A 26543-nucleotide genomic window follows, 5' to 3' on the forward strand; every position below is an offset into this window, starting at 1 on the left:
TTTAGTGAAACCTATTAAAGGTCACACAAGCTGAAAAAAAATATCTAGAGCTACAAATCAGTGCTTGGAATGTGCCCCTCAAAACGATTTACGACAAATTAAGTTGCACATCCGCTGAATTGCAGAAAGTGCAAATAATGATTCACCTACTTAAACCAAAACAAGTTCAAATGCATGTTTTATTGCCTCTTACTACTTTCTAAATGTTTTATATCAAACGGTTTCTGTTATACTTAAAATATATAAAGTTCTAAAGCTGCGCAATAAATTGACGTTCTATGTTAACTTTCAGCTAAAATATTTACCAAAAATGAAAATGTTTGTAAATATTATCTAAATATTTATATATTTGCCAAAAGCTAGACAATGACTTTTATCAAAATACGTCAGCAATTTTCGTACCTCAACTACGACACCAAATATAAATATAATAGCTACACAAATATAATTTAATCAAAACCGTGATAAGAAAATGAAAGTACACAAAATACTGTGCGAACGGCTTGCAATTTATTAATTTAGGTAAAGAACATTTGAACTTGCCACATCCTGCCTAAGTCAAGGGTGTTAATTTTATTCCCTTTTTTGATAAGAAAACAGATGTTTTAGTTTAAAAATAAAACTATCCCCTTTCTAGTAGATCATTTTTGATACATTCCAAATTCGTTCTTTTTCTAAGTATCAAAATAGAAACACATCAATGGATGTAAACAAAGTTTTTTGTATGTTCCATAAACATTGTTTATGGTTTTTCCTATTTTAACGCCACGTGCTGAAAGATGTTTGTAAATAAAAAGCCAGCGAAATGATTTTTGAGTGCTTCTCAATATGACTCACAAACATACGCAACGCACTTTTTTAAGACAATAGTTTCAAAATCTAAGTAAACATCATCGAATGTTTTTATTTTTCTCACTTCACATACAAAGTTTAAGAAAACAAGAAACTTTTATAAATCGCATTTAAAACCATAAAAATATGAAGACTAATGTGTAAATAATGCGTCTTGAGGCTTGTTTTGATTTTGGTGATAAGTGCTTTTGTGTTTATTCTTTCTTAAGGGAAGGTGTCGTTTCTTTAATAATAATAATTATCATCATTGTTGTTGACTTTGCATTTTTATGTTAAATCAAAAATAAATAAATAATAAATACTTTTTCTAACTGAACAAGTTTGAGTTCATTGACAATTTTATCGTTGTGTTGTTATTATGAAAAAAAGATTTCATACAAAATGAAGGTTATTTATATTTTCTTTGTTTTGTATTTATTTACTCTTTAACTTAGGTCATGAAGCAGTGTTGTATACAAAAAATGATTCATTAGAGCTCTAGACTTGGGTTGAGAGTTCAGAATTGACATTAATGTCGTCGGAGAAGCGGGTTGAGTGTGTTTTTTGTGGAAACAAAGGGCACCCGGCTAACTATAGGGGTTGCCCTAAGGTCCAACAAATAAAACAAAAACAGGCCAGTCAAAAAGCCGAAAGAAGTCGAACAGTTCGACACAGGCTCCAACACAAAAATTCGTGGATCACAAATTTTCCTACGCCCAAATGGTGACAGGGAATGGGAACACGAGACGGGCTCCACCAACGGTTGCCCCAAAGGCCCCAGAGGTGCAGCCTGACATTGTAGCCTTGTTGTTGAGCATTCAAGGTCAACTAACAGGGCTGCAAAGTCAGATAAAGGAGCAAGGCAAAAGGGTAGATCATCTCTACTCTTTGTTGTCTGACCTGGCGCAATTTAGACCATAATAGGCGCGCTGCCGGAGACGCGCCTTAAAGTCCTAGCTGTGAATGTAAATTCACTGATTAGGATTGAACGAAGAGCCAATATGTTCCAATTGTTGACAGACTACAGTCCCGATGTGTTTATGGCTAGCGAAACTAAGCCAAACCAATTGTCGTAGTTTGGCGATTTGCATTGGAAACGCAAATCCAGCCAAATCCAAAAACACAGATCTTGAAGAACTTTCAAGTAAATATTCGCAAGTATCTTTGCCTTAATTGGACATGCATCCACAATACCATACCAAATTTAGCCATTCCTGGAAGTTATCTGATTGGAATTTGAGACTCAGCAGGCTTAAATCTGCTAACAACACATGGTTTGTGCTGAATAATTGTCCCGGATATGCTAATGCTACATGGATTCGCTCTTATTTTAAACGAGAATTCTGTGTCAATATCTGCGGATGTCTTCAATTGTCTGGAAAAAGATTCAAGTTCCTGAATTCCTCCAAATATAACTGGATGTTTCATCAACAAAGAGGATATATACGATTTGGTCGAATGCGGCTTTAAAGAATGAGTAGCAATAATAATTTAATTAAGTCTAACAAACCCAAAGCCAATCCCAAACAAAATTTGAAACCAACTGGACTCTTAAAATACAAATCTTTACAAACTTTTCTCTTTCCTACCAACTTTCGTCCCTTAATGGGAAAACTTCTCCTACCCCTATAAAGCCTCCATCCAAACGAGTTTCTTTTAACCCTTCTCATCCGGGTCTTGGGTTTCGCACTCCGATGGTTGATCCTCCTGCCAAAACACCCACTTATTCAAATTGTATCCATTCTCACACCCTTAACCCTACTTCTTCTTCATCAGTTTCCTAAAAACCACATGGATTCCTTAACCCAATGATCACTCCAAATGTCAAGTTGATTAAAAATTTATCTGAGGCCAATACTAATGATCGGTATGTTATGTTGCCTCCCTACCAAACTTGATGCACTTATGGAAATCTTCCTAACCTCTTTTGCGAACTTTATCTCTTCAAAACGATTATCTCATATCCCAAAAATCCGTGCAAATATGAAGAAATACTATCGCTCCTTACCTGAAGACCACTAAACCTGAATGTCTTAGCCTTTACTATCAAAATGTAAGAGGGTTAAGGTCTAAAATTTCTGCCGTCTTTAATAGCTTCCAAAACCATCTTTGCCCTTACCAAAACCAAACTCACACCTGATATCCTTAGTACCAAACTCCTCACTAACGACTATTCCATCTATCGAATGGATGTCGTGGAATGTACGAGTAATACACATGGTCGTGGTGTGCTTTTAGCTATCACTAGAAATTTTGAAAGTTCATTACTCCATATTCCTACTTCAATGGAATTTGAAGATGTATCAGCTAAGGTTACACTCCCTAAGTTTTGTCTTATCTTCCTTTGTTGTTATATGCGACCAGCCCAACAAATTTAAACATACCTAATGATTTGATCATCGTTCTTGGCGATTTTAATCTTCCCCATCTCAATTGGTCCACCTCAGATTATCAGGCATCCTTCTTTCCAACTAACATCTCTGATTCTAAATCACTGTTCCTTGATCGTCTGTCTGTTTGTGGTCTTTTTCAACTTAATGGAGTAGCAAACTTTATGGGGAGACACCTCGATCTCATATTCTCATCTGATTGCGATAACTGTGTTGTCTCCCCGAGCCCTCACCTTCTCTCAACCTTGGATCGCTATCATCCACCCCTTAATCTCTCCTTCCCCATTGAATTTGAAAACAACTTTTTTGAAATGGAGAATTACGATTTTCGTAGGGCTGATTTCTCCAAACTTTACAATCTTCTTAGCTCATCCCTCCGATTGACAGTAGAGTCCCTTACAAATTGGTTTTATTTGATTCTTTCATTCTGTATTGAAGAATCAGTACCGTTCTCTCGTAAAAAAGATTTCACCTCTGCTCCTCCTTGGTAGCCTAAGAAATACCCGTAACAAGCTTTGAAAGATCTTTTTACAGTCCAAATCTGATACCGACTATCTTCTCGCCTATAATTCTTTCTCTGAATTAAGGGAATCCCTTTATAACCAATACCTTAACCAAATGAAAAATAACCTTTTTTCTGATACAAGGACATTTTTCAAGTTAATCTGATGGGTTTCCACCTTCAATGAGTTTCTCCAACATAATCTCCTCAGATCCAACAACCATATCAAATCTTTTTGCTAAATACTTTAGCAAATCGTATACTGAACATCATCATGATCCTGATCCACACTACTTTAGTTATTTAGATGGTTATACTCAAACCTCTCTTTCATCTTTTACAATAACTGAAGAAATGATACTTGCCAAAACGGTCAGCCTCAAAGAAAACTTTAGCCTTGGTCCTGATGGCGTCCCATCAGTTGTGCTTAAAAAATATATGCATTCTATGTCAAAGCCTCTAACTGCACTAACTGAACCCTTTGAAATTTGTCTTTCCCAAGGTGTGTTTCCCCATATAGCCATATTTCATCATTTAAGACTTAAATCATTTGAAATATCTAAAATTGTAAAGACTAAAACTTTGAATTGAGTCCCATCATTGATCCACATTAACCCTCGTTTTGATATCGCAGGACTTTTTCTTGTTGGTTATCATCAGAATAAAGATGAAATAGCGATGACCCTTAAATCAAATTATATTATCCAAAATCTATGCAGAGGCATGAAGAACTTTATTGTTGTTCTCATAGAATATGTTCAAAAGCAATAAAACCATTTAAAATAAAATATTATATTGTTAAGCGCAGATCCGGTAATGCGTAAATATAAATACATACACTTTACAACCTAACCTATAAAACTTAATGGCTCGAATCTCCTATTTCAAGGGGAAACACATTTAAGTATTTTAAAACAAAATTGTTGAAGTAAACTTATATTTTATTTTGTTTTCAACCCTATGTATGTACATAATCTAAGAATGTGTTTTTAAGTTATGACTAAGAAAACATTTAAAACATTCCAATGAAATTTGTTTGGCATTTAAGTAATTTAGAACTTTTCATTTCTAATAAACGGTGATTTTTTAAGAGCTTGAGAACTTTTTAAAAAAAAAAAACGCATAAAATTTTGCAAAATCTCATCGATTCTTTATTTGAAACGTTAGATTGGTCCATGACATTTACTTTTTGAAGACAATTTCATTTAAATGTTGATCGCGGCTGGGTCTTAGGTGGTCCATTCGGAAAGTCCAATTTTGGGTAACTTTTTCGAGCATTTCGGCCGGAATAGCCCGAATTTCTTCGGAAATGTTGTCTTCCAAAGCTGGAATAGTTGCTGGCTTATTTGTGTAGACTTTAGACTTGACGTAGCCCCACAAAAAATAGTGTAAAGGCGTCAAATCACATGATCTTGGTGGCCAACTTACCGGTCCATTCCTTGAGATGAATTGTTCTCCGAAGTTTTCCCTCAAAATGGCCATAGAATGGCGAGCTGTGTAGCATGTAGCGCCATCTTGTTGAAACCACATGTCAACCAAGGTCAGTTCTTCCATTTTTGGCAACAAAAAGTTTGTTAGCATTGAACGATAGCGATCGCCATTCACCGTAACGTTGCGTCCAACAGCATCTTTGAAAAAATACGGTCCAATGATTCCACCAGCGTACAGACCACACCAAACAGTGCATTTTTCGGGATGCATGGGCAGTTCTTGAACGGCTTCTGGTTGCTCTTCACTCCGGGAATTTTGCTTATTTATGTAGCCATTCAGAATGAGCCAGAAATGAGCCTCATCGCTGAACAAAATTTGTCGATAAAAAAGCGCGAAACACATTTCGAACCGAACACTGATTTTGGTAATAAAATTCAATGATTTGCAAGCGTTGCTCGTTAGTAAATCTATTCATGATGAAATGTCAAAGCATACTGAGCATCTTTCTCTTTGACACCATGTCTGAAATCCCGCGTGATCTGTCAAATACTAATGCATGAAAATCCTAACCTCAAAAAAATCACCCTTTACTTTCCCAACTGCAGGTGTTTATTTTTAATTCTAAACTTAGAAAAATACAAAACTTAAGTATTTTAGTTTTACCTGAAATAGGCAGAACTATTTCTAAATGCCCATAATTAAAAGTAGGTAAGTATAGAAAACCAAGAAATATGCAACACGTGTGGTGTGCGACGAACCGGCTAGAAATCTGTTTACCCACTTCGCATATTAGTTGCTTCATTAAAATTTATTTATATTTTTATTTACACTATTTGCGCAAACTTCATAATATAGCATCGTTCGATATCTATTTTTGTATTTTTATCATCGGATTCATTAATTAAAACAAAATCAAAGTAAAACTGGAATCAATATCAAAATAGCCTTGAGTTTAAAAATAAACTAAACAATACAAAAAAGAAACAAAAATAATAACAAAAGAAACATAAAGAAGTAAGTAAATACCTTCTATAGACTTTTGTAAACTTGACCTGGAAACTTTATACTCAATCCACTTAAGTCAAGATGCAGACAAGACAATGAGTTTGGTTATTATTAATTAAAAGAGACAATTCTTCTACTTCGACTTAGGTTAATGTACATATTTACATTTTTGGCATATTCATTAGATAAACAAAAGCAACAACAATGTTATGAGTCTTGAGTGCTGTTTGCCACGAATAAAAGGCATAATTTTTCTTATCGCACTTAATTTAGTTACGAATTACTTAACTAAACATTATTGTCTCGACTGGAGTCTTCTTCAAATTAGTGCTGATTCGTTTAGAAGCACTCGAATGGGTCTGCGTCTCAGACGTAATAATCAAATATGACAGACACGTCACGTCAGCGTCAACAGCGCACACAAAATACATGTGCGACGCAATTTACAATATTTTATTCACAATGTGATAAGGTGATTCGTGCAGCAAGTTTTTTAGATGGAACTGATATAAATATAAACATTTCACAATCATTTTGCATATTTGTCTAGAGTTAAGAATTAAAATTGGTATAAACTAGTTTTAATAATATGCAAAACAAAATATACCTACAACGGTTATGAAAAAGTTGTAAGTCGTAAGAAGGTAAATAGTTGGTGGAGAAGTCTTGGAATTTTGTATTTTCATTCTAGGAAGTACACAAATCGTTTAACACAATTTTCAAATTAATATTCTAAATCAATGACATCTTGTGAATGAATGAATAATACGATGTGTATTTAATTATAATTCGTCAACTGTGCATCCGACTATGTTTGTTAAACAAAGTGAATAAAAAAGGATTTCACAAAGAAATTAAAAGTGGAATTAATTATACAGTCAAACTTCTTTATAACGAAACTTCAAGAGAACAAAAAATTGCTTCGTTATAAAGAAATTTTATAAAAAAATTCGTTACATAGAATTTAAACACTGGAAGTGTTCTTTTATATTTTCAAAAAAAATATACAAAAAAAACTCATTTTAAAGAAACATGTCTTTTTATTTTTTAATTAAAAACATCAATTTTTGGTTACACATGAGCAGTTTTGAATTTTGTTTTATTATAAAAATCTTCCAATTTAGTAAAGTGAAAGTATGCATCATCTCTTGTTTCAATAAAACTTCGAATATTATCAAATGCAGCTCTCATATCATTATCGTTGGATTTCTTTTCGAATAAATTCGATTTCAGCATTGTCATCTGATGACTCCGATTCCTAATCCTTAGATGTAATAATATTCAAAATTGTTTCGTCTGAAGGAATCTCCATGGTAGCAACATTTGCAACCACTGCAACATAATCGTCAAATGTAACAGGATAATCTGTCAGGCTTTCGCCCTAAGCACAGCTGTTAATAGACGTCGTTGAAAATATCAGAAATGAATTAGATAATGATAAAGTGCCTATATTAACGCTTCTTGACTTTTCAAAGGCATTTGATATCGTCAACCATTTTATACTTTGTGAAAAACTTAAAGATCAATTTCATTTCTCTTTTGCATCTGTTAAGCTTATTCTCTCCTACTTTACCGGTAGATCTCAGGCAGTTTTTTCTAACAATGTTATGTCTACTTTCCTTCCTCTGCAGAGAGGTGTCCCTCATTTCTCTATTTTGGGCCCTTTACTTTTCTCGATGTATATCAATGATCTTCCGTCATGTCCACTGAACTCCTCTGTGCACATGTATGCAGACGACGTTCAATTATACAACAGTTTTCAACTAGGCATGCTTGAGAATGGTGTGCATGAAGTCAACGAGGATTTGAATACAATTGTTATGTGGTCCCGCAAAAACGATCTTTGTTTAAATCCGAAAAAAACTAAATGCTTAGTCATCTCTAGAACTAAAACGGATACCTCATATCTTCGTCGACTCTGCCAAAAAGTCGGGCTTACATTCAATAAAACACTAAGTTGGAATACTCATATTAATATAACAATAGGTACGGTATATGGAGGTCTTCGATTGCTCTGGGCGTCTCATCACATAACGCCTTTGAAAACACGCTATTATATATATATTGGCCAAAACGTTATAAGTACCAATTATGCTTTTCTATATAGAATCTGTTGTCCATTTTGGATACAAACATTCGAAAACCCCACAAACCTCATAACTGCATTGACTGAAGATTGGGCAAGAATCCCTCCAGAAACAACAAACAAATTGGTGGATTCTTATCAAAATCGGCTTAAGGCAGTATTAGAAGAAAAGGGTGGACTGGACATACAAAATATTAATAATATTTTAGTAAAATACTCGTAAATGAAGAGATTTTGTTTACGTTATAAACCTACTGGACATTTCTGCGTTTTTATTTTTCTGATACCTTTCTTCACTTAAGAACTATTCTCTCATAAACTTGTTAATACACGATGTGTCACATAAGCTGTGAGCTACTGTATCTCTACTAGAACATTGGACAAAATCTACATTTTTATTTTTACACACTGAATTTGCCTGTCTTAAATAACGGGAAATTGGTTTATTTAAGCCATAATTTACTCTGTGTTGAGGAAAACCGAAGGTATCAAACACTCTTAAAGTATACCCCGGACAATTAAAACAAATCTTACTTTAAAAAAATGGACAATCAGTTTTAGAATTTATTAAGTCTCTAAAAAACATTGCATCAAAATATTTTCCAAAAAGCAAACATCGGGCATCATATGAAGGTCGAGGAATATTCCAACGTACTAGATAAAACATGTATCTAGAAAGGCATTTTTGAATTTTTTCTAGTCGAGTGAATGGAATAAAAAGGATTTCATACTATACAACCATATTCCAAAATAGACCTCACGTATAAAAAATACAGCCTCTTAAAAGTGAAGGGATGCTTAAATTCTTTCGAATTTCTTTTAATAAATCCTAACAAAGGGCCCAAATGACATCCTTGGGGGACACCGGATGTAAGAAAGCCTATTGCCAATACGAACGAATTGGGTTCGTTCACTCAGATACGACTCGAACCATTTCAATTGATTAGAGTGAAAACCATACCCCTAAAGCTTTCGAAACAAGATATGATGATCAACTCTATCGAATGCTTTGGCAAAATCAGGAGAGATCACATCGCACTGGAAACCTTTCTCCATTTTTGTAAGGACAGAATAAGAAAAAATTAGAAGATTTGTGTTAGTAGATCTACAACTTACAAAACCATTACACAATTATTTTATTTTGCTCCACACTGCAGCAACTAACTATTAAGCTAAATATAAAGGGTTGTCCATTTTGCGGTTCCTAAAGTGTAGGTCTGTAATTCGACATCTAACTAAGTTGTCAAACCAATTTTTGTCAGTTGAAAGTCTTAAACTTACAAAAATGGATCGCTTAACTATTGCACAACATAAACAAATTGTTAAAAACTGCTACAAAAATGATGATTCTACCACAGAATGTTGGTTTACATAATCGTCCAACCACACACGCAATTGCCAAAATTGTGAAGAAATAGATTGGTCACAGCTATAGTAAAGCCTGTGAATCATTGTTTCGCATGTACCACTAATAATATCGCTGCCGTAAGAGAAAGTATTGCCGAAGACCCAAACGTGTCTATCACTCTTTGCTCTCGGGAAAGTCCAGCTCATACAACATCTGACGCTAGCTGACCATTCACAACGTCGCATCGTAGAAACGTCGAATGGGGGCTTAAACAAAAGGCAGTGGACGGCGACTTTTCCAACTAAATTTTCCTCAGCGACGAAGCACATTTTTCACTCAATTGTCGTATTTGTTCTTCTGACAATCCTTAAGTAATTGGAGAGAGGCCATTACATCCCCAAAAAGTCACTTTGGTACGCTTTTTGGTCCAGTGGTGTCGTTGGACCTAACTTCTTTTCGAAAATGACGATTATCATATGACTTATTGATAACCGACTTTTTTTCCAGCTATTAAAGAATACGACTTAGAGAAAATGTGGTTTCAACAAGACGATGCGACTTGCCACACAACTCGAGAGAATATGCCTTTATTGAAAAAAACATTTCGTGGCCGCGTAATTTTTAGTCGTGGCGATCGCAATTGTCCGACAACATCAAGCGATTTGACACCGTTGGACTTTTTTTTGTGGGGCTACACGTAAGACCGTATTTATACAGATGAACCTTTAACTCTTGAGCACTTAAAAACCAATATTCATCAAAAAGTGGTCGAATATTACCTCAAAGAACCGGTGCTTGCAACAATTTGCTTGTTGGTAATTTAAATGATGTAGTGGTTCGGACATAATGTCAACGATCAAATTTTATAATAGAAAAGAAATATCATATAAACAAATATTTTATGTGTTTTATTTACGTTTACTTGTGAAACTGCAAAATGGATAACCCTGTATATTATATTCAAGTCGACTTCCTGTGATGAGTTAGGTTTTCTTTGACAAAACAAGAATAGTATAGTGAATAAATGGTGGGAAGTTTAATGACCCCCTATTCCGAGAGCGGGTGCAACAAATCTAAATTTATTAAAAATAACTAAAAGAACTTGAAGAAGGTAGAGAAAAACGTCCCTCTTAATTTAAGTACGTTTCATACATATTTACTTTTATGACAACAAATTGAGTGCACAAATGTTTCCACTTAGACGACTGACATCGGGGGCGACGACGACCGACAATGACGACGCGGGCGTGCGTTATGGTGATGATGGTAGAATTATACATGCTACTAAATATATTTATTGAAATTTCCTTCACAAAAAAGGCGAATGAACTGCCGGGCCGCCGCCGCACCGTCGGCTGTCCGCCGGTCGCTTTGGTTTATTGCGACGACAAAATTGCTACTAAATCTGGCACTGATGCTTTTATGTTTGCAGGATATTGTCGTTAATTAAATTTTAAATGACGTGAAACGGTTTTTTTTTAGTCGAGACAAGTCAAGGGGTGAACGGAACATGGAAAAATGTATGTATTTGGAGGTTCTGAAAATTTGTCGCTCCCGGTCGGCGATGTAGCAAATTATGGGATTCAAAAAGAACAATTTACACAAGTTCAAGGTGAATTTCTTGTTTTTATCTGCAAAACAGTTTTCAAGGTCGGGATGTTGTTAGAAATTAATTTTTCGAAAACATAAAAAGTTATTCAAAGGTCTTTATATTTACGTCCTTCCAAAATTTTTATCCAGACTTGCATTTGCCGCAATTTTGGAAAAATTAGAAAATAGATATTGTCCCTTGTTTGAAAAAAAGGAAAAGTTTTTTTGATGTAAAATTAATGCTTTCTAATGACCCATCAATTCAATGTTTTTCAATGTCTTCAAAAACTCAGTTATTTCAAATAATGAATTTTGTTTATCTTGAAACACCCACTATTAGCATAGTTTATCGATTTTCTTCAGAATTTCTTCATAATTTTAACCTGGAGTTAAACTTCTGAACTATGAAGCTCAGAGGTCTCGTTCTTTAGCCGTACTTGTTGGAAATTTATCCTATTTTTAACATTTCAATACTGTCCTAGAGAGTAAATTCAAGTAATTGGGGGCAACTTCCAAACTTCAAAATGCAAATTTTACTCCAGTTTTGGATAAAGAAGGGTTTAAACATGGAGCGTCAGCGAAACAATTTATTAGAAATGTCAGACAAGATATAATTTTTATAAGATGAGGTAGAGTGTTGAAGACATTTGATGGATATCAGATTTGAACTCGTCCAAAAATTAATCATTACCAAATGCAGACATTTTTGCTAAGAGAACTTGGGGCAAACTTTTCCAAATCCCTTTGAAATATCAAAACGTTGTAAAGATTTGTTTCAATATTCGGGGAGATAAACCACAAAATCATCAAGATATCTTCCCATTTTCGACTTTTTTAGAGATAAGCTGGAAGTCGACGGGCAGGTAATAATTTTGCAACTGAACGTAAATTTATTAGAAAAGTCATAAGAATGATATCAACGCTAATTAAAAGCATTTAAGGAAAACAAGCTCTTAATAATAAGTCTGTGATTTGAATGAACTTTAAGAAGCTTATTCCTTCGAGTAAAGCTATGATGATGCACATAAAGCCTCATGAATTCACAGCATTGTTTGTAGTTTGTGGTAGTTGTTAGGTTAACACTGTAAAGTCTGTTCATTCATAGTTAATGACACAAAATCGTTTTTTTTAGAGGGAACTCCTTTTTAATTTACTGAAGGATCTGTCAAATTGTTTCTTCTTCTCTAAAAGAATCTAATGAAGGACTTGACAACATAAATAATAAATTTAATTTTATTTCCCTACATCAAACTTTAGATGTTTTGTATTTTCTAATATTGTTACCATTTTAAAGGTCTCTCAAAATATTTTGTGCCTCATCAATTTAAGAATGGATTTGTTATTAAAAACTTTACCACTAAACCCATCTTCTTCGCATCCGTCGCAATGCTCAAAAACGCTTTACTGAGATCACGCTTTGATCTTCCAATTATGTCACTATCATCTGGGTATCCGAGTTATGAGATGGACCTTTGGAAGATTGTGTACGGTTGAGTTTTGCACAATTATTTCCAGAACGATATTGAAGAAGTTGCATGACAGTGCATTGCCTTGTCTAAAACCTAAAACCTGGGCTAGGTTTGAACTGTCTTATTAACGATATTTGTAAAGTTGTTATTCAAGCAGCTTTTCCTTGGCTTGGCATATTGAGACTTTAGTGCCATCGGTGGATAATATGAAGGTGAAGATGTGTCTTTTTTGAGGATTTGCTGAAAAAATGGTGTTTTCAAAACAAGCCAAAAGAATACGATAGAAAGCATTTCTTCCTGGGTTGGTTCGACCTTTCTCGGTTTTAACCGTTTGGATTGTCTCTAAAACACCAGAGGCTCACCGAATTTTCATAGGTACCTCTTTCAAATTCAAACGAACCACCAATTAGCATTTTTACTCTATTGGAGATAAAAGTATTTATTCCCAAAAGAATCATACCCACAAGTTTCATCTGCACTGGAGTCTACCTCAGTACCGAGAAACCACTGCACTGGAGTCTACGTCACTACTTAGGAACCATAGTGACTAGTTAATTAAGCCATCGCAGGCTCAACTTCACTTTTTATAATACCCTTCATAAGTACTCTATGGGGCTTACATCAGGAACTTAAGCAGCCCACTGCAGAATTTTAAAAGATTTGGATTTGACAGTCCAAAATAATTGCAAATCATCGAAATATTCGATGTTCAAATGATTGCCCTTTTATAGATTTCATCTGTAAATAGGTCAAACTCTCCAAAACCATCACTGATCACCTACAATCTGTTTGGTGGACGTACAGTCTCATCATTTCCACTTAAACATTTTGAATTAAGACTCGTTACTCCAAACTCAACAGTTTTATTACTCGAAACGATATTTAATTTAAATTCGACATCTCTTGTTTGAGTTTATTTTATCAATTCAGGTTCATATTTATGAATCATCTTCTAATCACTTCTGTCGATATTTCTACACATTTCAAATTTTGTCTATTCTCAGCCAAGGTGATTTTACACAGCTAAATTGTTTATGAATCCCCAAAAGTGTATTTGATAATTAAAGTAAGTTCCTAACTTAATATTAACAAAAATCTGAGATTGAGTTTACTTTTTTTTTTACTTACTTAGGTCTTCAGACCTGTTAAGTCCGTTGGGGTTCCCTCAAAGGGCATAGGGCCTCTACTACGCCTACGTGCCATCGTGTACTGTTTCCAGAGATGTGTTTCAGCTCCCTCCTGCTCTTGCCTAGTGAAGCTGATTCCGCCTCAACTGTCCTGCCATGTGCTTCTCGGTCGTCCAGCTCTTCTTCCTTCTTGTGTGAACAAATTCCACTGCATTGGCCTGCAATGCAGTCGTTACCTTTTCGAAGCGTATGTCTAATCCATTGCCACTTACGTATCATAGATTCTATAGGTTCCTGACCTGTTCTGAAGGACCTCATTTGATATACGGTTTGGCCAGAAAATCCTTACGATTTTACGAAGTACTCTATTCACGAATGTTTTCAGCTTTCTTGTTATGGCTGATGTAACCTTCATTTTGTTTGCCTATTTAAAAAGAACATTCCAGTTGAAATACATCAGAAATAAGTTGAAATAAATTTATTGGCTTAATTATTTGTCCACTGGATAAATAAAATTTTAGATTGATGTGCGTCTACATAGAAAATAGCTTGTTAATGATCGTTATAGAAAAGAACTCTAAAGTTGATGCAGAAGTCCAATATTGAAAACAAATGTTTTTGTTCGTTTTGTGGCTTAATTATACGGCCGCAAGTGTATTTCGGTTACTAAATAACTTACATGTAGTGTACTTGAACCCACTACAAGAAATCTCTCCTTTATGGATATAAGTATCGACTTCTTTTCACTTCTGCTTCTTCTAATGAGGTTTACAATTAATTTCTCTCCTCATTATTTACATAAATCCACAGAAAAAGATAAAAAGTGTTTATTTGAGGTTTTTCAAATTCTTTCCAAGATTTCTTTCTTTTATTTTCTTGTTTCAATGTTTGTATATTTTATTTTTCATTTTTTTTAATTTTAGAATCATGGATTGAAAAATATTTTATATTTCCTTTTTTTTTATTTTAGAATCATGGATTGAATTAAGCACCGCTGCCGCAATGGCTGGTGTTAAGAGTCCCGACAGAATAACACCATTACCATTTTCATCGGGTGAAGAGTATTTGAGACTTTTGCGTGAAGCACAAAGAGAATCGAATCAATCGAGTCGTGTTGTTTCTCTTGCCAGTTCCAGACGTGATACCCCTAGGGATAGGTAAATAACACATCTAAAATCTATTCATTCACATAAAATAAACAAAGTTTTTCTTTTTTCTAATTCCAGTCCAAAATCACCACCAAACAGTCCAAATACAGAACTTTGTCCTGATGAAGATCTCAAACATGTATACATCAATTATTGGAGCAAAGTAAATACTTTCTATTTTTATTTATTAGTCAATTAAATATTATTATATTTTCTGATTTTCTTTTCGCAGGAGGGTGAAGCGCAAAAAGACACAGATTGGTTTGGTGAATGGAGTAGTCGACCTGATCAACAACCTCCAAAGTAAGTTCATATTAAAACCACATACACAAAATAATTGGTTATTTGTTTATAAATTGATGAATATATTTATTAAATAATGTTGGTAAATAGTTTTATTATCGACAGAAAAGAAAATCCAATTAAAAATAAATGATTGCATAGGTGTTATCGAAACGAAATTGTTTACTTAAGGAACCCCAAATGCTGCCGAAACATACAAAAGCCTTTGTTTACCATAAAGATAAAGTATATAACTTGTTCAATGCTTCGAGGGAAGAGATTTACAAACAAAAACAAATCAATGAAATCAAAACCTTATCGATAAAGTTTCCTTGACGAGAGGAACTGAAACGATTGCATTTTAGTGTCGTTAATTGAAGCGGAACAATGATGCACGGTATATTAATGTAATGAACATTTCGAAAACAAGGGAATTTCAATTGATGATTGGCGTGCAAATGAGAATTAAATTGTGCAAATTATTTAAACAAAAATTAATTGTTTCCTCGTCAAACTTTAATGTACTGTTAAGAAGAACTTTTAATGAATAATATACCATAAAATAGAGGCACTTGTACAAAGGAATCTTAGGATGTTTTTGACTAAACCTTTATAGTAATGAATGAACATTGATATTTAAGTGAAATTCAAGATCAATTCCTTGGTACTTAAAATTGAAATTCTATTGTAGTTATACTTTAAAAGTATCATTATTATTATTTTGTTCTTTATGTTCGAAATTTTCAAATAAGAGATTTTGTTTTGATATCAAAACCAAGAGCATATATTTCAAAAGAAATCATCTGGACTTAAATCGATTGTAAGCATTGGGATATACCTTTCTTCAGTAATTAAAAAAAAAAGTCGATACGCCTTAATCGATAAGATTTCGGTGGCCAGTTTTGATCACCTCTTCAGGAGATAACACCGTCCAAAAAATGTTCTAGCAAAACTGCAATTGTTTCGTTGGTTACGTGGAATGTATAGCCGCGACGTCTTGTCTTCCAATTCGGTCCAAAAAAGTCATTCATAAGAGTCAAATAGGCTTTACCCACACAAATTTCAATATTATTAATACCCCTATTACCAGAAATATGTATTACCGATGGCGAATTAAGAACCGTTGATTCGACTTAAATGTCATACATTTTTTGAAGTTTGATCTGACTCTATTGTCGTTATCAAATGTTCGTTGATTTGAACGTTATTCGTGTTATATTTGTCAAACGTTCATATTGTGTGAGAAAAGGTCGAAGCTTGTATAAAAGAAATGTTAGAAAATAAAACAATGTAAGTTCACATGAATGAATGCACTTTTATTCAGCTGCAAGAGAACTAATACAAATTAGTAAGAAAAGTTAGATGAGTATGGTACTTAAAAAAAATATTGGGACCAATTGGCTACAACCCTAAAATTACTTGTGCCATCTACTCGCAATTGAAAAGAAAAATTATTGAACAACGAAAAACATTGAACGTTCTCCTCTTTGGTACCACGTTTCAAGACCTGACTTAAGAATATCGGAGTTCCATACAAAAGGAATCATGGGTTGATCTAGGATATCTTGAGTCAACATAACGAATACACATTTTATGGTCACACGCTTTAAAAACTTGCACTAAAAACCAAAAGCTATTTTCGAGGAAACTTACAATCATTGCGTTTTTTATTTAACTGTAATATTCTTTTCTGCTAAGATATTGATGACTCAACTCAATCGGAGCAATGATTCCTATATGGATTCCGTCAACACATCCTTTTACTCCTGATAACCTGGCCGTTAAAAAAAGTAGTTTCGTGCGTTGTGTTTCTCATCGGATGACATGTTGAGACTGATCCAACTTGGACATAATTTGTCTCCATTTGCACACACAACTTCTTTTAATAAAAAGGAAATCGATGATTGTGAGCAGGCCTAGGTTAAAATCTTTTCCAACGCTGTTCTGATAACTCCGACTAGCCAAAAACCCTAAAGGCAGAAGCTTATTTCAATATAGCAGGGATTAAGGAAGTGCTTGCATTTTTAAATTGGCCTACTAACTTGTTTAATACGAATATAAACGCTTTCTTATTCAGTCGAAAATATAATCTGAAACTTAAGGAATTAATTAGATTTAATAGAACTTCCAGTAAGTACAAAATGTTTGTTCTACTTACAAAAGATTAGGGAGTTCCAAGAAATTAGAATTGTCTCGAATATTCTTGCGCAGTCGAAGCATTCTTACTTTTTCCTGTAATTTTCGTTTTCTCCAAAAAACAAATCTATGTTGCTTATCATTCTGGTTTATTTTGTATTTTTATTAAATATGAAAATTATCAATCAATGAACACAACAGTTTTTTTTTTAAATTTCATGAGTACGTTTATTTATGCCTGTTATTTTTTTTTTGTATGGTAGCACTGAATTTCGGACTCGAATTGTAAAGTTCGCTAATGTCGAATGTGTAAGTTCGCTAATGAAAGTATCTCACTTCGATTCGATTCGCTGTGTGTCCTGAAAAAACCGTTTAAACTTCAAGCAAGCCAGGGAGGCCTGCAACGCCTTTATTTATTATGTCCAAAAATTAGGCAACAAAACACTGCAATGTTCGAAAGGCAGTAAGAATTTTTGGTAATAGCGCGTTAACGATTCTATAGGACCAATCTTTTTTGGACCAGTATTGTGGCAAGATTCCTAGAAAATTTCAAAATACATAAATCCACTGGTCCGGATGGTATTCCCGATTATTCTGAAGTGCTGCTTTTCCATCGTACGGGAAAAAACCGGACTGCGACATTTTACGGTTACGGCAAAATACCGGCGCGCACCGTGTAGCAACCGTCTACTGCCACTACAGTATACGGCTGCCGAACGGCGCCATAAGCTCAGTGGCGTACGTGACGAAATGCATGTTTTCACATCATACGATTTACTATATATATACTAAGCATAGGAATATATACTAAGCATAGGAACCCTGCATATATCGTGTTTTACCGTATGATTAAAACCGTATAATGTGTAATTAGCCATTGATCTGGTTTATGCCTTCTGGTTCTTTGCCGTACGGTCAAAACCGTGTAGTGTTAAACGAGCATTATTCTGGGCTCTTTCCGAGCAGTTGGAATACATCAATTGTTTAATCAATCCCCAAAAAGACGAGGAAGGATTTCTCTCTCAAATTATCATCCGATTGCACTAACATCCCTTCTTTCAAAATTCATGGAAATGCTGGGGTGAAATCGGCTAAGGTGATTGTTGACTATCAAATATTTGATAGTCAAATTGACTATCATTTTCATTCCGTCTGTGTAAGATGATTCAACTCAATTCAATTCGATTGAACAATTTCAGATTCAAATTTTCAAAATTCGTTGTTGCCTTGGTGAAATTTTAAATTGGTTATTATAAAATATCTAAATAAAAGTTTCAAATTAGCTGATTTTGAATAAAATTCTTACTTTTCTTGCTTTTTTCGAATGTCGTAAGCTTTGTCGGTCACAGGAATGTGTTTTTTAAAAGGAACAAAGTGAACTAAGAAAATTTTCCAGTCGTTTGTGTAAGCGTCTGGTAGCTCTATTCGGAATAAACAAATTTGTTTGAAAACGACTATCACATTTTTTTGTGATAGCTTTTTAGGTACCAATTTGACTATCACCTTATGTAGATCAAATTCGATCATTTTGATTGTCATTTATCAACAATCACCTTAGCCGACTCCACCCCTGATTATTATAGTTATACGCTCAAGAAAAGCCTCGGAGACCGAATGGTCCTTAACTATCGGCAGTACGGTGTACTAGTGATCTTATGGTTCATTTCACAGGACAGCAAAATAAATCTTAAAATTGTTTTTGAGAAAGTGAGATTACATTTGATAAATTTTGGCATCAGACTCTCTTATCGAAAATGCGTACAAGTAAAATAAATGATGGTGTGCCTCAGGGATCTGTCCTGTCTCTGACACTTTTTCTCATTTTTGTTATTGTTGAATAATCTTCTGTCTGAAACTGCTACACATATCTGCTTCATTTTTTGATCCACAACCTTCTTAAATGACAACCTTTCTTAAGCTCATTTAGTCCTAAACTCGACAGCACTGTTAAATGGGGAATCGAAAATCGAACAGAAGTTAATGCTTCAAAAACTCATCGCATAAATTAAAACCTTTCCTATCCATGAGTAAAATTAGTGAATCATGGCGCAAGATGATTTGATTTCCTGAGACAATGCAAGAAATGTTTCTCTGTAAACTTAAGTATGTGTGCTCCAGCAACTTAATAAAACCTCTGGAACACAAGGAGATTCGTACTTTAGCCATACTACGCGAATTTTTAGTGTATTGCTACACTCTGCCTTTCTAATATACAGAATTTCAAACCCATTGTGCACCAAAACCTTTTTCAAACCCCCCTATCGCCCTTTCCTAGTGCAAAACTCGTTGGATATTTTACAATAGTGTGTAACTTCTCTAGGTTTTCTATGTAAAGGGCTATCCATTTTGCGGGAGCTCACCTAACAGTGGCTTTTTATGGATGTTACGCCTCTCTTCAATTACTTGAGAATTCTCAGAACCTCAAATATGACAATTTTGTTTATTAACATATCCACCGAGTGAGAAATCGTTTGAAATCCACCGCCTGTTGTTCAAGTACTAATTCGACGTATCTACGACGTTGTGAATTGTCAGCTGGCTTCAGTTTTGTGTGAATTGACTTTTTATGGATGTAGATGTAGATCCAAATGCATATAATATATGCCATAATGTGCCGTAAGACAGTCCTAATTTCTGAGAACGTCGAGTAATCAACACAGTCGTGTCTTCGACAACACTTTCAGTGTTACGAGCGAATCGATGATGCACATGCCTTACAATATATGTAAACAATCCAGTCTATACCAAAACATGTTAAGTCTTTTTAAAAATTTAAGATCAAAAGGAAACATTGATAAGTTATGTTAAGAAAAAAAGACGTTTCGGTTGTAACAAAGTTATTATTATTACTTTCCTAAACTAATTTTCTTTTTACTTGTGTGTTCAAAAAATGTTATCTCTTAAAAACAATGAAAAATAAATTAACCAATTTTTGTTTTTTCTTTCAGAGATTGGAAATTCGAGCATCCAAAGAAGAAAAGCGCTGGCTATTCTATTCGTTTGACTCGTTTGGGTAAAAATTCTCTATTCTCCAGGGAAATCCTTTATTCGCTTATATTGAGCAATGTCCTCTCACTCCTTTTGGGAGCTGGTTTAGGGTAAGTTAAAAAAAACCACAAGACATACCTTATAGCGTTTAATCTTTTAACTCATTTGTTTTTCTTTGTTTTAGATTATGGCTAAGCAAACGTGGCATTCTCTTCACAAGAGTTGTTATTGACTGAATTTTTAAACGAATGAATTAAAAATAAAATATTCGAAAGAAAAAAGAATAATAAACAATTTATAAACAAAACACACACATAAAATATGCATATTATCATTCAAAGTAATTATAATTATTTACTACAATTTTCTATTATTCTCCTTAAAACTATAAAACAAATGAAAACAAAACAAACAAACAAAAACAAGCTATAATTTTATTTAGTGATAAATATAAAAAGAAGCTCGAAGGGAGAAAAGTGAGCATTTGTATGGTTCCAAGTTAACCGGAAAACGGATACCAACTTATATAATATTTCTATTTTATTACTTTTGATATATAAATATATGAAATAAACAACAAAAATCGATAGAATTTAATAACATTATAATAATATAAAACATTTATAAAAAAATAATTTAAGATGTATTTAAATTAATTTTGTTTGAATGAAAAAAAAAAAACAAACAAAAAATATTAAATTAATTGAAGTTAGTAACTGCTTTTTATGAACAGTTTAAAAAAGAAACAAAAAATTTGATTGATTTTATTTCTTTGTTTAATTTAATTAAAAAGAGAGGATACACGTAAACGTTAAAAGGAAAGAAGGAGATTCTCAAGCAACTGTATAAGCTTCTTATAAAAATTGAGATGTCTAAAGATTTATTATTAATTTTTTTATTTAAACAAAATTTAATTTTTCTTCTTTTTTAAGTATTTCTTGTTTGCTTTTGTTATGATTATTACAGCTTTTAAAATATATGAAAGAAAAAGAATGTATAAATAAATTATTATAGGAATCAAAACAAAATGTGTTTTTCTCTTTTGAAGTGGAGTGCAAATGATTTAAGCTTGAAACCTTTCGAAATCAGTCATGCATTTTGATATCCTTAAGCCACAAAAAAAACTTCTTTTATTGCCAAGAGTTCTGCCTGGAACACGCTACAGTGATTGGGAAGACTGAATAAGACATTTAATTTAATAAACCCCCCCCCCACTAGTTTTTGACTCATTTGTATAGAAATGGATTGACTCGTTTTCCAGGAATACCCTATCCTCCAATAAAGGTCTGGATGGTATAGAAATCTGGATGTTTTTGTCTAACTGTAATTGTGGGATGGTTTAGTCTGTGTGCTTTGGAAATGATTCTAAAATACAGTCCCTGGCCATATTATTAGACACACTTTAGATTCAGATTCAGATTTTCGAATATTGTAATGCATTTGAAATATTTTGTATGCGGAATATAAACTACTTCCTAGAAATAAAGCAACAGATTTAAAGTTTTTAACGCACCTCTCCTTATCCAGGTGGCAGCGGACGAATCCTCGAGGTGGAATCAACGGTGGCGTCTACAGTTCCAGTAAGGTTGAACTACTTAGTGAACACCTTATAGGGCTTCTTCGACATATTCGGAGCCCAGGCCTGTAAGGAGCGGTTTATCCGGCTCCCCTTCCTTGGAGTTATACTAAGGATCTGACCCTCCTGGTTGGGGGTTGTGCCGTCGTCGGGGTGACTTCCTGGCCACGTAAAAAATACCTTTAGTTGCGAAGCACCAACAAGCCTCGGATACGGACGGATTCACTGTTGACAACCCACGCAAACTAAATATGGACAACGAACTTCGGATATGTACGTGGAATGTTAGGTCCCTTAACAGACCACGTGCAGCAGAACAATTAGCGGAAGCCCTAAACTGCTGCAAAGCAGATATTTCGCCATTCAAGAAGTGCGATAGGATGGACCGGGCAAACGCAAACTAAAAGAATGCGATAAATACTACGGCGACTGCTACCGAGAACAAAGACAGCGTCTATTTGGGGTGGATTTGTTGTTGGAACTAGACTCAGGCAAAAAGTCTTCAGTTTCAACAGTGTGCATCAAGGCTAAATTCACCAACATAAGCCTAATATGCGCGCATGCCCCAACAGAGGAGAAAGATGAAGACACCAAAGACATAGATCGCATTTACAAAGCTAGTGGCTACGTAGTCAAGGGATTTGGATTGGCTAAATCTAACTACAAAAGTAGTTGAAATTTCCCCTCCGACGTAGTGTAAAAAAATCGGCTTCAAAGTTAGTGGAGAATGATTTGACGTTTCACATTCAGCTGCTCGGTAAAAAAATAAGAATTCAAAATAAAATAAATCGTTCAGTATTTAAATACAAATATAAATCATTCAAATTGTGTCTTAAATTTGATTTTATTGAATTTAAAAACACGAACGATAAGTTAAAGTTATCAAATCAAATATGTTTCTTATTTTATATATTTGCTTTTGTCAATAATATGACAATTCCCAGATTGACTGCTTTGTAGTGTAGTAGCCACTAGCTTTGTGAATGCGCCCATATTCTTCGAGCTCTTGGACAAGACAAAAGAGCAGTGCATTGACTGGGACCACTACCTCGTTGTATGCAAGGTACGGCTATGGATATCCCGATCCAAGCCAAAAGAAGGAAGTACTGTGAGAAGATTCGACGTTAGACGGCTACAATCGTAAGAGATTGCCAATTTCCTTTTCCGATCGAGTCTCTATTAACCTCTTAAGGAGTCCTAATATATATTTCCTCTATGAGTAGAATCGAGTTGCATAGTAGGGCCCCTGCTCGCGAGCTCTACGAGCAGAAGAGGAGAGAGGAACACCGGCTTCTTAGATGGAAAAAAGAGAGCATGAGGAGCGCGTGATCGAGGGGATGTCACAACAGGAATGAGGTTCGTAAATTTAACCAAAAGGTAAAAAAAACCTCCCAAGGATACCAGCCACGAACCGAAGTCTGTAAAGACGATCAGGGGAACATCGTAGTAGAACCGCAGTCGATGCTGAGAATATGGAAAGATCACTTCTCCAAATTATATAACGGCGATGACGAACCGAATTCCGCTGTAAGGGAGATAGAACCACTCAACCTCGGCGACGCAGATCAACAATTCCGTCTACTCGACCTTGACGAAGTAAAGATAGCTATATCTAAACTTAAGTCAAACAAAGCTGCTGGAGCTGACGGCAGCGTTGCCGAACTATTCAAAGCAGCAGGCGATGACTTGGTAGGGAGCATGCACCAACTCATCTGCAAAATATGGTCGGAAGAAAGCATGCTCGATGAGTGGAATCTCAGCATAGTGTGCCCGATAGATAAGAAAGGATGACAGCATCTATAGGGAAAAGCTCTACAGAGCAATGTCTAGTTTTGGCATCTCTGTCAAACTTATCCGTTTGTGCAGAATGACGATGGAGAATGCACGCTGATTTATCAAGGTCGAAAAAGATCTCACCGATGCATTTGATGTCAAAAAAGCGTTTAGACAAGGCAATACACTGTCATGCGACTTCTTCAATATCGTTCTGTAAAGAATTGTGCAAAACTCAACCGTCAACACTAGAGGCACAATCTTCCAAAGGTTCATCCAATTACTCGGATACGCAGATGATATTGACATAATTGGAAGATCAAAGCGTGATGTCAGTCGAGCATTGCGACAGAAGCGAAGAAGATGGGTTTAGTAGTCAATGAGGGCAAGACCAAGTATATGCTGTCATCAAAAAAGGACACTGAACAACGACGTCTTGGACAAAACGTCACCATGGACAGCTATAACTTTGGGGTAGTTAAGGACTTTGTCTACCTAGGCACCGCTATTAATACAGATAACGACACCAGCGCTGAAATCAAACGAATAATAACTCTTGCAAATCGCTGCTTCTTTGGACTTAGAAGGCAATTGAGAAGTAAAGTCCTCTCTCGAGCATGTAAAATCACCATCTATAAGACATTCATCATACCGGTTCTCATTTATGGGGCTGATGCCTGGACCCTTTCAAAGAAAGATGAGGGCGTCTTAGGATGCTTCGAGGGAAAAATTCTTCGGGTGATTTTTGGTCCCGTACGCATAGATAGAGAATGGAGGAGAAGATATAACGACGAACTGTACGGGCTGTACTGACCTAGTTAGCAGAATTAAAGTCCAACGACTTAGATGGCTAGGTCATGTAGAGCAAATACTTTATAGATTTAAAAATGTTGAACGAAGCTAATTCATACAGCTGGGAATATCACTAGTACTTTGTTTGCTTTTGATATAGGTCAAACGAGACACAAACTTCATTTATTACAAAAATTAAATTAATTGATCGAAAAAACTAGAAATAGAACACAAATAATATTTATTTATCAGAAGCATTCAAAATTATATTTTTAAACTTTATTCTCCTTTATTCTTTGCTCTGTAGAAAATTGAGCTCGATCTTCTTTAGTTTTAACTTTTTCTGTTTTAAAACAATTTCCTAATTGTTGTTTCGAATTCATACCACAGATTTTTATTTAATGGCGTATTCGATATCTTTTAAAATACGATTTTCTTCTTTCAAGAATTCACAATTCCAGTAATTTCTTCTTTAACCTGTTCCAATGCATTATTTTATTGAAATCATTAAGGCTTTCATTAACGGGCATTTAAGTCTTCCTTTTTGTGCTATGAAAAAATCATTGTTTGTTCGCTTGTGTCTTGTAAAACTTACAAAAAGTAGCTTCAATTTCATTATTAACCTCAGATGAGTCAAAATCATATATTTTTTAAATTGCTTCAACAACGTTCTGTAAATTCCGCATACTTTGAATCCAGTAGCTTTGTCTCCCGAGTTTTTGTAATGCTACAATTCTTCTCTGATTGCAGACCATACAGAATAAATAATAAATCGCAGGCAATAATTTCTCTGAAAACTAAATGAACAAGAGAAGAATCGAATCAAACAAAGCACTTTTTTCAAAATCTTTATCTCGTCTTCAAAAACATTTCGTACATTCGCATATCACATTTTGCTACATTGGTAACAAATTCTTGATCATTTCCCGAGACAAGAGACTTTGGTGAAACGTAAAGATCTTTGTGAGGATCGTACTGAGCACGACCAAGAGTCTTTAGAAATTCATGTCGTTCTCGTATGCGAAATTCTCGAGACATAAGGATCTCAGGAAACTGGACGATCATCTCATGGGATAGTTTCATTTCGTTGTGGACATAAGCAAAGCGTTCGATAAGTTCATCAGCATCTACAAAAAATAAAGAATCCCTCTGGTAAACAAAAATCAGTCACTTCAATGAAATTCACAAATAACTTACTCATCATCCATAGCTTTGGTTTGTTCAATAGAAGACACCTTAACTCTTCCAAATCAAAGCCCATCTCTTCGGTTATGCAGAACATATTTTTTCGAATAGTTTCCATGCTATAGGTGATTAGTTTTGGTTGTTTGGATGCTAAGAATCTCACATCATCGCCACTGAGTTTGAAATTCTCCTGAAAGTAACCCAATCGTTTGTCTATTCTCTTCGTCGGGAACATTAGCCAGTAGGGGTTCTTTGTTACAATTCGGGTGATTTGATGATCCTTGAACTTTTTGGCTTGCAGATAATTTATCCGCACCTCTAGATCATCCAAGTCCTCCTTAAAGATCAGGGGATTCTTTGTTATCATCTCACCAAGTAGTTCTGATTGGACACCCAAGTCATGGAGGAACAACAAATGTGGTTTGATATTTTTCTCGAAGTCTAATTTAAGGACGAATTCTGCGAGACCTTTGCGCTTCTCTATGCTATTCAAATTAACACCGAGTTTGATAAGTTCTTGCAGACATTCGGATTTGTTTATGGAGGCAGCCAGGTTAAAGGTTGGCACGTAGTTTTTTTCAGCTTTAGGCAGTGCTGGAAGTTGGTCTTCGGGTTCATCGGAGTTTTGTATACGTTTTGAATTATTATCCGATAGGATTTTAAGCGATTTAACTGTTTTCCGTGCAGCATATTTTTCGTCTTGGAAAATAGGCCGTGTTATTTTGCGAAGTTCACGACATTGAGAGAAATTAAAGATAATTTGTGAATTTGTTAATTTAGAAATATTTCGAAAAGTTCTTAAGAAAAACATAATGCACTGAAATTTTGTATTTTTTTAATTTAAATTTTATTTTTTTTTTCGGAATTGGCAATCCAATCAGCTG

At 34.7% G+C, this 26543-nt stretch overlaps 2 protein-coding genes across 3 annotated transcripts in view; one reads left to right on the forward strand and one right to left on the reverse strand.

Annotated features, from left to right (window-relative positions):
• Positions 1-21361, forward strand: part of LOC129941511 (BCL2/adenovirus E1B 19 kDa protein-interacting protein 3) — a 48686-nt gene extending 27325 nt beyond the window's left edge. The window contains exons 2-6 of one of the 2 annotated variants that reach the window (XM_056050181.1): positions 14703-14936; positions 15006-15090; positions 15160-15230; positions 20294-20443; positions 20518-21361. In XM_056050181.1, coding sequence (XP_055906156.1) covers positions 14782-14936; positions 15006-15090; positions 15160-15230; positions 20294-20443; positions 20518-20569 — 513 coding nt within the window. In that variant the 5' untranslated portion in view covers positions 14703-14781 and the 3' untranslated portion in view covers positions 20570-21361. The remainder of the gene's footprint in view (positions 1-14702; positions 14937-15005; positions 15091-15159; positions 15231-20293; positions 20444-20517) is intronic. The other variant, XM_056050180.1, reaches the window with a different exon arrangement.
• A 3944-nt stretch (positions 21362-25305) lies between these two features.
• LOC129939119 (transcription termination factor 3, mitochondrial) lies at positions 25306-26543 on the reverse strand. The gene is made up of 2 exons (XM_056046996.1): positions 25672-26543; positions 25306-25601 (listed from the first exon to the last, which is right to left on the reverse strand). Exons 1-2 carry the CDS (start codon positions 26468-26470, stop codon positions 25324-25326), a joined length of 1077 nt encoding a protein of 358 aa, XP_055902971.1. The 5' UTR covers positions 26471-26543; the 3' UTR covers positions 25306-25323.

Source organism: Eupeodes corollae, chromosome 1 (genome assembly GCF_945859685.1).
Source record: "Eupeodes corollae chromosome 1, idEupCoro1.1, whole genome shotgun sequence".
In the NCBI taxonomy this organism is placed as follows: Eukaryota; Metazoa; Arthropoda; class Insecta; order Diptera; family Syrphidae; genus Eupeodes; species Eupeodes corollae.

Coding starts and splice junctions, on each gene's coding strand:
- LOC129939119 (XM_056046996.1), bottom strand. CDS start 26,470: ATGTTTTTCTTAAGAACTTTTCGAAATATTTCTAAATTAACAAATTCA. Junction 25,602..25,671: donor ACCAAAGCTATGGATGATGA/GTAAGTTATTTG, acceptor TATTTTTTGTAG/ATGCTGATGAACTTATCGAA.